Source organism: Onychostruthus taczanowskii, unplaced genomic scaffold, assembly GCF_017590055.1.
Source record: "Onychostruthus taczanowskii isolate IOZ18803 unplaced genomic scaffold, ASM1759005v1 scaffold62, whole genome shotgun sequence".
NCBI classification, from domain to species: domain Eukaryota; kingdom Metazoa; phylum Chordata; class Aves; order Passeriformes; family Passeridae; genus Onychostruthus; species Onychostruthus taczanowskii.
In genome coordinates this window covers 1,974,141-1,992,508 of record NW_024503901.1, presented here as the reverse complement: position 1 = coordinate 1,992,508, position 18,368 = coordinate 1,974,141, and the positions used below count along the sequence as shown (strand labels likewise).

General features: G+C 34.7%; 1 protein-coding gene across 2 annotated transcripts in view; it reads right to left on the bottom strand.

Annotated features, from left to right (window-relative positions):
- The window catches only part of PIBF1 (progesterone immunomodulatory binding factor 1), a 106,695-nt gene that overhangs the window by 21,198 nt on the left and 67,129 nt on the right, over nucleotides 1–18,368 (bottom strand). For both annotated transcript variants that reach the window (XM_041419912.1, XM_041419911.1), the window contains exons 13-16: nucleotides 15,067–15,157; nucleotides 11,690–11,792; nucleotides 9,812–9,942; nucleotides 780–864 (exon numbers count right to left, since the gene is read on the bottom strand). In XM_041419912.1, the coding sequence (XP_041275846.1) occupies nucleotides 780–864; nucleotides 9,812–9,942; nucleotides 11,690–11,792; nucleotides 15,067–15,157 (410 nt within the window). The remainder of the gene's footprint in view (nucleotides 1–779; nucleotides 865–9,811; nucleotides 9,943–11,689; nucleotides 11,793–15,066; nucleotides 15,158–18,368) is intronic.

Genomic DNA, 18,368 nt, shown 5'->3' with positions numbered 1-18,368 from the left:
GTACTCTTTAGCTTCAGAAAATTCTGTGGAATTATTCGCATTCTCAGATTCCTGCAGTATACTTTGTTTACTTTCATGTTTTGTTTCAGACATTTAATCTGCAGATTTTCTCTCCTATGCCATGACATATTAGTCTCATGATTGTTCAGATAAAAATCTTCCAAGAGCCTTTAGGGGTCCCTAAACGGCACAATTTTGCATACTTTAAGATCTGAGAGTATAATCTAGTCCAGTAGCACCCTGATTCTTGCTCAGATGAAACTCAGGTAAGTACACAAAAAAGTACCCTAATTCTTCTTGGAAACCTGTGCAACTATTGTCTTGTTTCCTCTCCCTAACCCCTATTTTGGAGTTTAAAAGGGATTCAAAAGAGGGTATAGGAAATGAATTGAACAGTGCTTTGGTCCAATGTTTGGCTGCAAGGACTGGGAAGCACAGAGAGATCCCTGAGGCATACTGTGGCACATGTAGACCTTGCAGATTACATGTGTATCAATTTCACTGTCTTTATCTAGATGCTTGTTAAATGCTTGCAATTGCCAAACACTGTTCAAGGCAAAAGAAAAGAAAGAACAGAGACAGTAAATCATCAGAGAGAATTTAACAACTGAGATCCTCCCCAGTATCCGACAGACATGTTCACCTGTGTTGCTGAAAACAACACAGACAAGAAAACCCCAACAAATTGAAGAAAAGTAAAGCATTTTTTTCTCCATGGTTTAAGGGCCAGTAGAAAAAAAAGTGCACTTATGGTAGTAATGCTAAAAGAGGAAGATTACCTCACGGTCATTTAGAAGTCTCTCCAAATCTGCTGCCATTTGATTCTTGACACGCAGCAAAGCTGTCTTTTCTTTATTTAAAAGACTGGTAAAAAGAGGATAGGAAATGCAGTAATAGCAACAGATAATCTCTTTTAATCTTGTGTTCTGGCTGAAACATGCATTTTCTAAAGCTAAATACTGGCAACAATAAAAATCTGCTCAAGTAATTGCATCAAATGATCCTTCTCTATATTCAAGCACTGAAACTTTTATAAATGGGCCCGAATGTACACACAACTTCTCATTTTAGCCAAACAGAAAAAGTATTCAAAACCTTCATAAAATGCCTTTTTTTTCTTTGAAGGGTAATTTAAATGATTAGAATCTTCTATTATCATTTCTTGGTTTCTTTCTGGCAAAATGAGATTATTTTATAAGCAAAGTAAGTTGCCTTATACCTACATTTCTGCATCAAAATGTGGATTTCTTTGTTGTATTAGTCACTAGTAGTAGCACACCGCATGAACTCTTTATATTACTGTATTTAGAATTCTGAAAATAGCAAATATAAGGAAGAAAAACATATAGCTGTTCTGCCTTTAGCTGTGTAGTTTCTGCAAAAATTGTAAATGTATTTTTGTTATGTTTAATATTTTTATTCCAGGATAATGTATGGGATCAAGCTTGTCCTATGAACCAAGTATGAAAACTGATTTGCCATGAAGGCATGCCTTTATAGCAGAATGTAAAGTTTAACTTTAAACATTCTTTGTCTTCATAGTTATAGCACATGAACATTTGAAATGTTTATCACACACATTGTGATTCCAGGCAGCAGTTCTATAATAATTAAATGTATTTTCCTTTTTAGCCCCAGCATCAGTTTCTAACATTAAATTTTAGACTAATGCATGCATAATACCAGTATATAATCTATTTTGTTAAAACAGCGACAGAGATTTTCTTGGAAGAAATGTTATATATACCATTAACATGACTTAACTAAATACATTGTACAATATAAACTGTAACATAAATCAAGAACTATGAAAAATGCAATTCTGCATATGGAATGCAAATATGTAATATTGCAAACAGGTCAGGAGTTCAAAAGCAAATATATTAAAATTTTATAAATGGAGCAATTACATATGTTGCAAACACAAATTATTTAATATTTCCAATATTTAATCCAGAAATGATCAACAAAATAAATAAATCTTTAATTGGCCATGTATCATCCGCTCATTTCAAATAAGCAACATCATCCTTTGCCCCAGAGATTTTCTGGCAGTTCCTTACAAGCTCTGTATTGTAAATTACAACTGTCAATTCCTTCTAGGCATTCATTAATTCTCAGAAAAAAAGTATACTTTTGCCAAATTGCTCAGTTGTTTCAACTATTTAAAAGAAAAGTAATAACATTTAAAAAAACTATAAAAATATTTTAGTATTTTCAAGAGTTTTATTTTCTGTCACATTTTTAATCACAATGAAATTGCTGTACATTCTTTCTCTTGGGTTCATGTGTTGTAACTTACACGTCACTTTTTCTTGGATTTCTGTATTTCCTAAGAACATAAACTAATCCTTCTAGAGGCTCAAAAACTTATTAGAGAAGCAATAATACAAGTTTCTCTAAGACTTAAGTAGTGTACTGAATAAGCATAATCATTACTGTTCATGACTGAACCAGAAGTTCATGCTTGAGGTTCAGTTTCATCTAAAGAATAGAACCTATTCTTATACTGCTTATACCTTCTGAAATAATATTACATAAGTGATCTCTGTAGAGCAGTTCTAATTTTCTTTGTTTATAGTAAAATAGAGGACATAAACTACATCATTCAGTAGCACTTCATGTGTTTTCTGTCATACACATTCATATAGGAATAACAAAGCATGTGCAGACTAAGAATTTTGTAGTTTTGCAATACTGGTGCTTTTTCATCATTGCAGATAGAAGGGAATAATTCATGTGCTCGTGAAAGAATACTGCAAGAGGCATATACACATTTAACAGAGTGAGAAAACAGTTACCAGACAGAATGATAATATATGACAAGGTCAAACTGAAAAACCTTCAAAAGTTGCATCTTGGGAAGAAGACTGACCATTTCAGTTCCTGGTTCTAAAATGCTCTGAACCAACGTCTTGGATAGCAGCAAAGAGATTCTAGCTTTTACCTACCATACATTCCCAGTGAAGAGTAGTTTAACCTAGTCCAGGTTTAACTGGCAGTGTGACAAATCAGAGAGCAGCTTTACAATTTGTTTTAGCTGACCTAAGTGAGAACTGTTGAAGGATCATCCTTCCCTCGCCACATCCATGTAACCTACTCTAGTTGGTACTAGACACTTTGTCACCACATAAGAAGGTCCCTTCACTGATCTGGATGGACACTGGTGTCTTTTTAAAGGTTATCTTTCACATGGATCACCAAAATAACTTGATTTGCCACGTACAGTGGAGACCTACAGCTGAAGGCAAGGATGAGCTTCTCCATTTGGTGATGGAGTGCCTCAAGTGTCTTGCTTTGATTCTGAAACCACCATCTCTGAGTCTAGGCTAACCAGCTTCTAACACTAGAGCTCAAGGGTTGTAACTTTCATCTAAAAAGATGGGACCATGATGTGCTCCACAGTGCTGGTCACTGATGGTCTCATCCTGAATGTGGAGAAAGTGCCCATCATGAGATATCATAGAACTGTGGCCTGCAAAGTCCAGGTTAGAGAACTAAATGAAAAGTAGTGCAGGTCCTGCCTTTTCTGTGTGCTTTGCAGAAGAAACCAAATTGTCTGTGAGGACATCTAGTTTCATTCCATCATGCTTTTAAAGCCTAGCCAGGTATGAATCCAGGTACCAAGAATGCAGGTTAACCATAAAATATGCTTGTCATATGCATACACATTGCTCATAGCAACCACTGGCTTGTTTTGTCTTGCTTCACTCAGGATCTAAAGCCATGGTAGCCTGGGTATCATATGTAAGACATTTTTAGGTAACATGATTTTTCTGGAGAATAGATACTAACATTTTTCCCAGCCTTATAAACTCTTCTCAATTTGGGCAACTAAACCATTTTTAATGCTGACGTGTAAATATATTAGTTACTACCCTGTTCAGAAGCTTCTATAATTAGATATTCTGAACATGTTTATGCTGGACACACAAAATAAACATGGGTTTATACAGTACTGGATTTTATTATTACTTCTACTAGGTTTGGGAAAAAAAAGTATGTTTCTTTTTCAGTGAACTGTGTACTCCAGATGCTGTAAGAAATGGATTGTGCCTTTCTGTTAATTTGCCCTTACAGCATGAAGTTGAATAGTCCAATATTGATATTTTTTTGCATTTCATATTCAGATACAGCATTACCATTGAAAAAAATGAAACACAAATAGTATATGTAAAGGTTTTGTACATATAACTGAATATATAATGTAGCCATATAGCAAAGCTATTGCTTATCTGCAAATTACAGATTAATAGCTCAAAGTAGGTAGTTAATTATTAGTCTAGATCAAATTTTGTTCTTAAGTCACATAGTTAGAAAGGGAGGTATAAGATGTTTTGCAAACAAAAGTTCCTTCAAGAGAGAATACATGACAAATCAGTGATCTCTCATTGTGCAGCTAAATAACCACAGCTCAGATTTTTGAACAGATTTAGGAGAATATTGCTTAATGATTTTAACTGGAATGTTTCAGGAGGCTTAAAAACCTATCCATAAAGTGTCCTCATAAAAATTACTTTTTCAACCCGTTAAAAAAAACAAACAAAAAAACAACAACCCAAACAACTTTTAAAAAGTTGTATTACAGGTCAGAAAATGTATAAAAAAGGACGTACTTCTAGAAATTTTGCTTGGAGCATTTCTCTGGTAAGCTGCAGTACTATTGGAATAGATGGTGCATATTTCACAGAATGGTAATGTTCTCATAAAAAGCTCATTGCCCATTCTTTGATGGGAAAAACTCATCTAACACTCTATGTCGAGCTTTATGTTTGGATGGCAATTAGAGAACCTAAAATGTTTAGGTAAGGAACATTTCAGTACAAAGCTTCTTAGTGAGCAAAATCCTTATATGGCTTCTGGGTTTTCCACACAGTTAAGGCTTTTGAGTATTGCTTTTGCGTAAGTGAACCTCTTTTAAAACCAGCCATTGGTACTGAGAAATTTGAGTAACTGCATTTAAAATAAATACCCTCTCTTTATGAATGAAGTCCTTTTAGCATCTCCAGTTATTTATAAACCTAGATGTTTTTAGCAGAAAATTATGTACTAAAACTACAATTACTTCACTACATACATAAGAATGAAAGTCAGAGATTTGTTTTCCCACAGCATGACATAGTTACAAGCATTTCTTTTCAAAAGGAGTGCTAAATGTGATGTTTTCATTTCTGGCTAAAGAACTGTATGCTAGAGGTATTTCTTTATAGCAGCAAGGAGTCATCCTCACACACAGCACTGCTCTTATTAACCATCACTATTTACTTTTATTAATGAGAGTGCTATGTGTCTAATATAAATAAGAAATTACTTAACAGAGTATTTTGAGATATTTAGACCACCTATAAATGCATCCTGCAGATGCCCTGTCACTCAAGACCAAGGTTTTGTATCCGAAACATATCTGCAGGTGCATGGCTCATTTCAGAAGCATACCAAGTGTTCTGCTCCCAGAGCCAAGTTCTGTTTGAGGCCAAGTGCCAGCACAGCCCATGGCCTGCCTGGGAGAATCCTAAAGGGATGGATTCTCCCAGGCAGGAGAATGAGAGTGGGAGTGAACACTTTATGTGGGCAACACCTGACAGAGCCTCATTATCCTAAACAATCTCTCCTTCTCCTTGAGAGGTAATAAGCTTGTGCCTTCACTCTTGAATCTCAGCAGTGGTATCAGCACACCTTTAAGAACCTGGTGGTGGGTCCCAAAGTTGTTCATGCAAATCCCAGCAATGGCAGCAGCCATAATGTACCCCAACCACAACAGCTCTTGGAGCTCTTATGAAGGTATGGCTAGAGATCCACATGCCCAGAATGGACACACTTCTCAGCAAATCAACTAAGTATGTCTAGGTCCCCTGGATATACTATTTTAATTCTGTCCAATAAGTATTCTGATTGTTTCTCTCCTTTCAGTGTGAAGCTGAATGGTGCTTTGAGCAAGCGATCTAGTGGATGATGTCTTTACCCATGGCAGGAAGGTAGAACTAGATGATCTTTAAAGGTTCCTTCCAATCCAAACCATTCTGTGATTCAGTCTGACAGCTACTGACACAGGCAACCTTGAGCACAACTTGAACAGTCCTTCCAAGTGAGGAAGATATTTTGATATGAAAGCTATGAAAGACAGCCTTAGCTCTACAGGTGTGACACATAAGGATGAAGGCAGCTAAGCTGCTCTAGTTGAAGTGAACTTTAAAGACCATGCTGGAAAGAGACTTCGATGGGTCTGCAGCACTTGTCAAAAAGTCCTTGTATTATATCAAAATGATCTGCCTGAATCTTTCCCATTCCTCTTGCAGAAATAACTGCTGTCAGAAATGACACTTTAAGAGAATTATGAGTGTGGAGAATCCTGAACACATCTGTTGTCTGTTAAGGGACCATTATAAATGTGAATTTAGGCCATTTTGTGAAAAATTGATAAAGATATGGCCCAAGAACATCCAAAATGAGATTTCTGTCACAAATAGCCTTCCTTGTGCTTGTCTTCCTCTTGTGGTGATTCAACAAACATCTGTTGTTGAACAACAATCTGTTTCATCACAGAATCAAACTCACATCCAACATAACCAACAAACTTCTCCATAGACATGGAAGTACAAAGTGCTTCAGGCTGCTGCAAAACATTTATAGGTTGCAAGAAAATACTGACTCATCATCCTGGGAAATCTGCTGGAACCTAATCACCTCAGGAGTATGTTATAAAAGACAATTGGCCGTGATCACTGTGTATAGGAGGCAATTATGGATTAAGACTAAAAAAGTAAATTCACTCGCAATTAAGTCCTTGCTGATCCCTCCACACTCAAGTTAAGTGGGAAGTGATAGAGAACATTGGCACTGGTAACACAGATGTGCCTGTTCTGCTTGGGGAAGCCATGACTTACATAATGCTCTCTTTTGGTGAGCAGATGAGATAAAATCACAACATGAAGAGAACACCCCTCCACCACTGAATCTGCACACTAAATAAAAAGGAAGGAGAATTATAACTAAGCATAAATTAAGTCTTGATTCTCAGGGTGCAGGCATTATCAACACTACCTTAATTTGTCTCCAATCCGGTACTCAAATATGAGATTAAAAAAATATGCACCCCAAAAGTCACTAGTATTTTTGAAGGTCCGTCTGAAAACAAAAATTCAAGCACTACTTTTCCTTTAGCTGGTTCTTGTGAAATTGCTGTTTAGAAATAAAACTAATGCACAATTGTACTTAAAATTTTAAAAAATAATGTACCTTGTGTAACTGTAGAACAAATTATACCTCAGTTTAGAGGTTGCTGCAGAATTGCAGTATTATTAACTATTAATCATAGGTAATGGGTGAAAGAACAATTTAATTTTGAAATGGTTTTACAAATATTAACATTTTCCTTCAGCTCTGAGATATATAGAAACCAGGCTTCATAAACCATGTTTAGTGTTTTCACTAATACTTTTCTAATAGCACCAACATTATCTGCAGAACTTAAGGCTCTCCTTGAGGAGCATTAATTCTCTGAACTCATCCTCTCAAAAATATTCCATGCACAAACCAACAAAATGCTGTTTAATAAACTAAGAGGGATAGGAATAGTGGGCTAAATCTTTTGATCCAGCAGAGCTTCACTTGGCATATATTTGGTAGGGATTATAATTAATTTACTTAAATCCCATTCTGATTCAGTTCTGGAATAGCTGAGAGTAATCTGAAATCACCTAAGGGATATTTTAATTTAAAACTGTCATCAGCAGATTCCAAAAGGTTATCCTCATGATAAAAAATTTCTTCAATGTAATGGTTCTCTGGTTAGAAATCCCTACCTCTAACCTTCCTCTCACTTACCGGAAAGCAAAGGATCAACACTGTCAATTTTATCCCAGATTATGATTTCTCATGTATGATAGGGAATGCCAGCTAACAATTTAGGACCTTTGTTTTAAACGTGAAGCTATGAAAAGAAAAATCAGGGACTACTAATATGCACCAAAAGCCCTAAGACATTAGGCTGTTCCCAAGAATTTCTCTGGCCTATGAAACTGGGCAAACTTGTGATAGTGGAGTAAAAGCTATTTTCAGTTTACAAGGAATACTGGAAACTACAAGAAAGAAAAATTACCAAAATATTTGATGTGCAAAGTAAGTGCTACCTTTTTTTTGCTATAAATTTTTTTTGTCAGGCCACATTTTCATTCACAGAAACACAGACTAATGCTGAGCACACCCCAGCTCCCCACAGTGGAGTACTGCTGGTATGTTTACCATGAATGCTCACACTGTAGGGCAGATCCACTTTCTTTCTTAACCTGAGGCCCTTCAAGATGAAAAAAAATTTCCTTTAGAGTTAACAGACAGTAATAGGCATCTCTAGGAAATAACTCACTCCACCCAAAATCTGAATGACTTTCTGGAGATGTCACTTCCTCCATGAACTATTAAGGAAAGTTGACCTAAGTCTCTAATTTAGGTACCTTAGTTTGTAGGGTAAATTTAAGAAGAATATCTAAGCATACAGATTATTGGCAATAAGCCATTTAACTCAAGAAAATCGATGTTAATAACACATTTAAGTTCTTTTAGATTTTAAAGCATGAAACATATACTTTTAGAAATGACTTCACCTGTGTATTCCCCTTCTATCTTCCTTTTGAGAGACTTTTGGACTACTTTGTGAGTAACAAAAGCATTCCATTATTATTATCATAATCTAAAAATTTGTGACCAATTCTTTGATACTTTTCACAAATGGAAAGTAAGACACTGTATACAGAGAACACTGGGATTTTTCATTTTCTGGAAAAATATTATTTTTCTTTGAGGTGTTTCTCATAATGTAACAAGTCTAGGAAAATATTAAAAACACTTGATTCTGGAATTAAAAGAAAGGTCTATTCTTACTGAATCAAAATTAAGCTCAGTGAAAAATACTTTGTCAGGAACTATGAATGAATATTTCAGTTTATTTATAAACTTATAGATTCATATTTGCTTGGATAATAAGCATTTTTAAGTATTCCTCAAGGGATAACAAATACCATCCCAAACCATCAAAATACTCTGAATAGATACATATGTATGACAGTATGTAAGACTAAGTATTAGCTAGAGTGAACCCTGTTTTATTTTGATTGCTTCAGTAGATTAGTGGAAAATCCTGTATTTTTCATGTAATTGCTTCATAACAGAATCACATTAATGTCTTCTAATAGTTACTGTTTGCTTTTCCTAAACCAAGACACCACATAAACACCTAATACTTAAAATGCTAATTCTTCTGTAGAGCAATGGGACTCGGCTATCAACTTCCTTGAAAATCAAGGGACATATTATTTTGTAACAGCCTACCTGGGAATTAGATGTTAGGGAAGTTGCTCAGTGGTTAGAGAGCTCTGACAGATGGATACAGCAGCAAATCAGAGTCTGCATGAGAGCATATGCTCTAATTTTGGCTGAAATACCCTTTACTGGTGGACTACTCTATTATAATTTTTCTCCGACTTTTTTCTTGATTTTTACTGTTCTACAACTGGTGTGTCATTCTTTCCTTTTAGTCTTTTGAACGCTTCTCTACTTCATGAGAGCTCTTCTCAACTCCAAACTCACTTTAAACCTGTCACAGCTACTTTTCCAAAACTAAAGTACCCTCTTCTGACATTGTGAGAGAAATAACAAGTGCTACAGTCCAGCACAAAGACTGGAGTTGGTCAGTGATGGAGGGTTAACATCTCAACTTTGTGGACAATAGCACAATTTTTTTCCTAATGATAAAAATATAAGTGCTTTTACCTTCAATTTAAAAGAAAGTAAAACAAGAATCAGTGATTTTAATTACCTGAAATCTTTTTCAAGTTGTGTAATATGTTCTTTCTGTAGACTTATTTGAGAATCTCTCTGTTGCACAGTTTCAATGAGGTATTTGTACGGCTGTTGTGCTTGGTTCAACAAAGAATTTGCTCTGTCAAGCTGCAAAACAACCGGTATAACTACTATAAATTTTTTAAGTTATAAAGGACAATTACTTGATTATTACTGAATTATTATTGATTTTTACCAACTGCATATTAATATAAACTCCAAACCTTTTATTACATACACAAAAAATGAAACATACCATCTTCAAATTGATTACTAGCACATTATCTTCACACTTTTCTCTTCTAATCGTATGCTATTTTCACTGCAATAATGGTACCACTCTCTACACTTCCCTAATCTGCATTTTCAAGGGTTTTAATGTTACACCTTCCATTGATTAAAAAAGCCAGTAGAGTCAATGCCTCTGTTTATGGTCTTATTGACTTACTGTGGTCTTTTCCTCCCTCCTTGAAAGAGCTGAAAAGGTTGTATCATAAATACTGCACTTAAGTAGCAGTATTTGAACCAAGTTCAAGCCAGAAGCTGATAAAATCACTTTTGCATCAGCTTTTTATCCATGCTCTAGACTTCATCTAGATGACTGAACAAACTGTCAGTGGAAAGAAAAATAATGGGCTACTTAAGCATGCTGTAGTCTACAAGATCTCTGGTTTGTTCTTATATAAAAAAATGCAAGGAAGACAATAGCTGGGAGTAAAAATAAAGATACCAAAAAGTTTTAGTTTTAGAACTTTACACAAAAAAAACAATGTTTAACTTTGTACTGGATTGTATTGTGATTTAATCTATACAATTATATGGTAAAAGATCAAAAATTTAAAGGCAGGATAAAAATGGGCTGAAGATGTTCCAGTGGAAAGTTGCAGGAATTTGAACTAAGGTCAGTGATACTGAATTTTTCACCAGTGAAGTAAGTATAAAACTACTGTGGGTAAGGAATGTATTGAAGTGAAACACAGAAAAATTTAAGACAAAGAATAGTGATATGGAAGAATACCAAGCATAACAATGGATTCACCAATTTTCTGATGTCTTCCAAATAAGAACCTGAAAGAATATGTTTTAGTCAAATAGAAATTACCATAATATACCTAAGAATACATAACAAATTATAGTATTGGTTAAAAAATCCCCAAACTTCACTGTTCATGTATCTTTCACTGAAATAATCTAAATAAACATATATACACACATAAAATTTATCAAATTAATGTAATTTAAAATATGTAGAAATTCAAGTATTTGCACTCTGTGAAGTACTTGAGTGTAGTAATTTTAATTTGTAATTACTGTGGCTTTAAAAATGAACCACATTCCTGAAATAGTAAGCTTACAAATTACATATGGTGGCAACATCTAAGATAAAACCTAGTTGTCTTCTAATTCCTATGAGAATAATTAAAAGACAATTTAAAGATTTTTTTTTTTAAATTAGTCTGCCTGAATTCTGGGACATTTGCAGCTGAGGTTTGTTAAATATCTTCAAAAGTGATTTAACAGAAGAGCTGTGTAAGAAGTAGTGATGCATTCATTTAACAATTAAGTATCAAACAGAACAAACTAGCTTGGCTGGCTGTTCTGTTCAGAAATCAAAACGTTGTCTGTCTGGCTTGCATTCTTGTTTAGCCTGTAAAGTAATCCTCCTTTCAATATTAGTTGCAAAACACAATATAAACTTCTTTGAAAACTTCTATCATGGAGTTTTGGTTAATTATGAGGCCTTTTTTTTTAACATCAAATAGATAAAAAACACTGTTTAGAAAATATTTCATTTTATGAACAGCTGTTCTGCAATGTTTCTACATATTTGAATTTTTGTGTAATTATGATTTACCTCTTGTGAAATCTGTGTTACTTGTTCCTTCTGATGTTCCAGATCTTTCACAAGCAACGAGTTTTGCTTTTCTAGCTGCAGTAATCTTCTTGCCAAGTGAACACTGTGCCAGTAAAAAGCAAGCTCAACTTGAATTTTTTCCAAAATAGGCAAAAGAAATTCTGATATTTATGCTTCAGGACTTGATTGCCTTAATTTTTCACCAATGCTTAAATATTATCATATATAAACTACATAGTTAAACATGCTGCATGGTCAAAGTTAGAAAAAAGGTGAAAATATTACAAAATGTAACAGCACTAAAACAACATTCCTACAGTTATGCTATTGTAATATTTTATGTGTAGTAATTACTTATGCAATTTGTATAAGAAATTGGTACAATATTGTACCAATACTATACAACTGTAGAAATACTGTCAAAATTCTTCATCTAATTATGATTATTTACTTTTTAGCAACTTTACTGACTCACTTTAATTCTAACAAATAATTGTTTAAAGATACTCATTAACATGTTTTGCAGCAAAACACTGAAAATGTAGTATTTTATCACTTTGAAAAGAGAGGCAAAATTGTTTTGTCTGACATTTAATATGCTCAATAATTTAATGTTATTGCCAATTTTGTTTTAAATAAACCCTTATGTGGAGTTACAGATTAACTTTGAAGAGAAAGAATTATTGCGCTACTTAAACAACCTAGTTAAAAAATTAGATCCTCAGCCTCTTGCAAGCTTCATGTGCAGAATCAAAGAGTTTATTATCCATTCAAGAGCACAGGTCCATGGGCAGCAAAGGGAAGATTCAATATGCACTGCAGAGCCTACTAACAGACATCTAACCTAGTCTTCCAAACTCTCTTATGAATCACAGAATGGGCAAGGTTGGAAGGCAGCACAGTGGTCATCTGGTCTAACCTCCAGAGCACGTTGTGCAGGACTGCATCCAGGTGGTTCTTGGGTAACTCCACAACCAGTTCCTGACTATGACACAGAATCTATGAGAGGGTAAGCAGTTTAAAGCAGACTGACTGACTTGAAGCTCAGGCTTAAGCATGCATAAATCTAGATGAGTGCATGAAGTTTATTTGAAAATTTGACCAGTCATAATGTTCATCTCTTCCTCAGTAAAATGGAATAGACTTCTGGATTTGGCAGAAGTCTTAATAATCTTCATCTGTGTTATAAAGATACTCTTTCATGCACTAATCTCATCTCGTACAAAACAGAAAGGAACACTTCTTTGACTAGTAGCTATTAGAGTGTAAGTGAAAACTTGGATACCTTCCCATGGCAAATTTAGGAATGCAGCACATTGTAATTTTCCCAGCTACAACTACTCAGTGAACTTCACCTGAATTGGCAAATATTTAAGGATAACACAAGTACAGCTTTCAAGCATAGTTTTCAGAATGTTTTTTGACTAGTTTGAATTGAAAGCAAAGAGACAAAGGGACTGATGTGCAAAGACACCTTACGCTGGAAACATTTGATTTCAACTATACTAGAAAATGATGCAGTTCTCAAAAATGTGGTAATTCCTTGTCAGGAAACCACCAAAGTCACCCTAGTACTGTTCTGTATTCTCTCATTAACACTTCCTAAGCAGTTCCTAGGCATTGCTGAGAAGTCAGCATAGGCAAGCAAACCATTGCCAGTATGTTGTTCATGTGTAGCTTCACCTACACTGAGAACTGTTTTTGTGGCAATGGGTTACTACAGACCATTTGGTCTTGATGCTTCAGAGCATTCCCAGGTACGCTCAATTTAGTACTATGGGTGCACAATGCCTATGTCTGAAGTAATGATAGAGTTGTTTCTGGCAAGTGGGCAAAGAGGCATGGACCCTACACTGCTTGAAAGGGTCCATTTTGTACAAACATTCAGAGACTGAAATGCAAGATGTGAGCTTAAAAGAGCTCTTCATTTAGGATCCCCTATGTCTGGGATTAAAGAGCAGGTAGTGGACTCCAGAAAGAAGATTATTCACATTTGTAATAGATTGTCTTTTCTTAAGCAATGCTTTAGAGCAGAAAATAATCTGTCTTTCTTTAATGGGGCTAAATAGAGGATGGTGTCAGAGTCTTTGCTTTTAAAAACTTTGGCAGCCAAAGGCACCACACACATTATCTGCCTGGAAGTTTTCCTTGAATCAAAACAGCAGGTAAACCATACGCAGTCTTTTATAGCTTTTAAAATCTTTTTAATTCTAAAAGATAAAGAAACTCTATGAAGTCTCCAACACTATTATGAAGGATTAAGTCAGTTTATTAGTCAATGCCTTTTGGAACAAAAGTGGAGTATATGAGTCATTCCAGTAGAGCCGCTTCAAAGCTCAGAAAGTGTCTTCCAAGCACATCTGAAATCCTGGTCTGATCATCGGGTTCAGCATTCAAAGGAAATTCAACAGGGTTTTCATATATATAAATAATCTAAACTGAATATATTAAGGTATGGAAAAAGAAGCCTCGAAGTGGAAATTCAGAAAAGTGCCCAAACTATTGACAAAAGAGGAATAAACTGAAGCTTTAGGAAATGGTGCTATAGAGCTCTCAACAGTTTTCTAAGCCAGGTGTGCACCAAGGTGATGAAGGTTTTTTGCAAACTCCACACCTTCCAGGGATGGTGACTCCATCACCTTCCCGGGCAGACTATTCCAATGCTTGACAACCACTTTTGTGAAGAAATTGTCCAACCTGAACCTCCCCTGGCAAGCCTGAGGTCATTTCCTTTTACCCTGCTGTTAGTTGTGCGGGAGAAGTGAGTCATAGCCACTACACACAGGCTCACAATGAGCCATTCAAATGTCACTATTATTTCTTAATGACAATGCATAACATAAATATATTAGTTCGAAATGACTATGATCAAGAGGTATGTTTTTCACCTATTCATCACTTTAGTCTATTGATCAAATTCTCAAATTGGCCAAACCAGAGCAAGCTGCAAGAGGAATAAGATCCTGTATTAGTGAAGATAGAATAGTGATGCTCTGAACCATTGTCCTTCTTAATATCCTGACAGACATATTTTTCTTACTATTAAATACAATGATTTTTAGGGTATTAGTAATGCATATGCTATTATATAAATGTAAACAATGTAACTAATCTGTTTTTACAGCTGCTTGATTTTATACAATTATAATTAATCTTTCTAAAAGTCAATGAGAAGAGATTTTAAAATGACCTAGAAAAATATGCTCATTCATATGCATCAACTACATTAACAAGTCCTAGTCCTCAATCTATTCCTGTATACTTAAGTCATTAAACAACCTCTTTATGTTAATCAAACTGGCTGGATTCTAATACAAAGCATAATCTCAATTTACTTTATCTCGAACAAGTAAATTCATGAGGTAATCTTTTTTTACCTTTGCTTTAGTCGTCTTTTGGCTGTTGTAGGAACATTTGCACCATAGCCATATGAGAAAAGAACCCTTTCAGCTTCAACTTCATCTTCCACTGCAAAAAAATGCAGAAAGGTTCTGTTGAAGAACAGTGACAGAACTTATAAACTTATAAGCAATTCTATTTACAACTCAACACGCAAAAACATTTTTCTAGAAGCTAAATTTCCAGTTGGTGCAACCTTCTGGGCTTGAATGGAACAGTTTTTTTCACCATTAGCATTAAATTTAGTGCCACACTTTAATTACACTTTTTATTTTTATAATTAATGTAAGACTTATGCAATACAAAAGTAAAGGAAAATAGTCCAGTTACCTTGAACATTAATACTGCTGGTATGGTCACAAAATACATACTACATGTGTAAGTTTATTTCAGCAGTAGAAGGTTAAGTTGCTTAAGTTTTTAATCTAAATAATTAATTTTCAGTGCATACATGAGAAGGCAGAGGAAGATAAAATTTGGGAGTGTTTGAGGTGACAGGACATAACCAAGTCCAGGGACCAGAAGGGACACATCTGATGTTGCAAAGGGAGCTGATGTCACAGTGAAGCTGCTCACTATGGTTTTTGAAAGGCTGTGGTGATCAGAAATTTCACCACACTTGATGAAAACAAATGCCATCCATTTCTTCAGAGAAGGGTAAAAAAGAGATTCTTAAGTACATGCAAAATAGAAATATTAAAAATAATCTCTGCTTCCATAGATGATTGATTTCTGAAAACACATTTCTAAAAGTTTTAAACAAATCATAATGCATTATAAGAAAATCCCAATAGCAGCAAGATTAAAATGTCTATGTTCATATTTCAAGTTCTGGAATTCAGGTTTCCACTCTCCTGTAAGACGAAGTGGGACAGGGAAAAAAAAAAAGGAAAAAGAAAAAGAGCAAGTGTATGTGTGAAATAGAAAGAGGCAGAGGGAGTGGGACAGAGAGGAGGGGTAAAGGGGGACAATGAGAAAAATGGGAGCGGCAGGGGTGTGAGAGAAGGAGGGAGAACAAGTAAACACCAGCCCAGGCACCACACAAAAGCTCTGATGAATCAAATAGTTGGGAACAGGAGAAACAAATGTAGGAAATTATGTGAGTCCTATCTGACTCATCTTTCTCAATGCTCAAGTGCCTCAAAATCAGAAATACCTCAATTTCTCAACAACTTGCAAAATGCTGTAACTTCTTCTCTCACTTGTCTAATACCCTTGTAATGCTATTTTAAACAAGGATTCTTAAAATACATTTAGAAAGAGAAAAGCCTCTAGAAGAACATCTGTGGTAAGTCACACATCTAGTTACATTAAAAACAATACAGAAATTTCAGTAAGTATGACAGTAAAAGTTTACTAATGTGGCACTACAAAGACACCAGCACTTCAGAGCCGTCTTAAATATCACAGGGGATTCTTCAGTGCTGTAAACACCTCTGGTTCAGAAAAACATAAAGAATAATTTAACCTGCTTTTGTTAATACCCTTCTTTTTGGTTTCATATTCAGTGTCCAATGTCTCAGAAAAATGTCAGTAAGATCCTCTTCTGTAAATTCAGATCTGTCTCTAGTGTCCAGTAAATGTCATATCAGGAAGACAAACACAAAAGAAATTGGAAATGTAGGTATCAAAATAATATTCTGTATCAGTGTGTATCAGTTCTAAGATCTTCTTTTAGAACAATCCACGCTCTTCACCTGATTTTGTGGTGTAAAATATACATTTTATAAGCTAGGGGACACTTTTTAATGACAGTTTCTTATGCTACTCAGCAAGGATGTGCCATTGTGAGGATATAGACAGATTCCATCTTTTTCTTAGAAAGATACTAAGCAACAGAAACAAGAAAAATCAAACTACTCTACAACAAAAATACCCTAATGTGAAGATTGTACCCTGAAAAGGAAAAATAGACAAGGAAATGCCAAGGAAATTTACTACTGTTATTCATCTGGAAACCTCTTAGGCACTGTAAGAAGTGGCTATATAAATTCTTGATAGCTTCCTGAATAGGCTGTTCCATGTCATTTCAATATTAATAAAGTGAGGCATAACAGTCAGGGAGTAACAGTAAAAATTCAGTGATCTCTTCCACATGCATATTTTCCAAAGGGAAAAAAAAGTGCATATATATATAATTTATATATTATATGACAAAAGCTATCTCACATGTGTAAATAAATACACAGTTTATTAAAAAGTCCAGAGAACCCAACCCTCACTGACATCCTCAAAACAGCAGAGGCTTCATGACTCAGGGAGAAGAAAAAAGCATTATATGCTATTTAAATATAAAGAGGTGACCACAGGAATGAAGACTAATCCTTATTATCACTGAAGTCTGTAGAAAACTCTAATTGTCGTGCACACAATACTTCAGCCTAAATTATATTCCAAGAAAGATGGACTGAAGTATTTCCATAACACACTAGATTTGAAAAATACTTGTATTTCCTTTCAGTTATTTTTCTGCCTTTACCTATTTATGACATATAGTGATCAGGGCATAATTTGAGGAGGAAGTATATCTGTCTTCTTCTTCAAAGTGTTTTTTAAAAAAAAATACTTCTTTTCTTCTGTTTTCCCTAAGATACTAGACTTAATTAGTATTATTCTTAACTTTCTATATCAAATACACTGAAATAGCAAGTTCAGTATTAAATAGAAAGTATACTGAAATAATATTAAGCCATAACTCCTTTTTTTCTCCAAGGAAATCAGAAAATAAAGTCACTATATTTTAAAATCATAGTTCATTTGGAAACTTCCCTTTCTTTACCATTCTGCAGCATAGAATGTAAATTGTAATTAAAATAGATATTTAAGAAGAAGTTAAGAATGATCTGGTAAAAAACTTAACTGTTGTCCCAAGATGCATAAGAAAATGTAAACAAAAGCGAGTGTTCTGAACTCTACTTTCTCCTTGAAGAAAATGAAGGTAAGGTCCAAAAATTCTGCGTTAATACATAAATACTCCTTAGGCAAGTATATATATATATACATACTTCAAAAAATGTATTACTGACTAAACCAGAAGCGTGTATACAGCAAACATGCTTATGGTCAGACTGGAACCTTTGGGCACTCAGGCCATTCTAAGTACAGGCTGCAGTGCATAAAATTAATAAAACATGTGCAGTCTGGTTACTAACATCACTGCATCTTGGTAATGCACACTTTGCTAGACTACTGTTTACATATAAAACTTATGCAATAATCTTCTATACTGTATAAATTGTGACTATTTTTTGAAGGAGGAAAGAAGGAGAAAAGGAGAAGA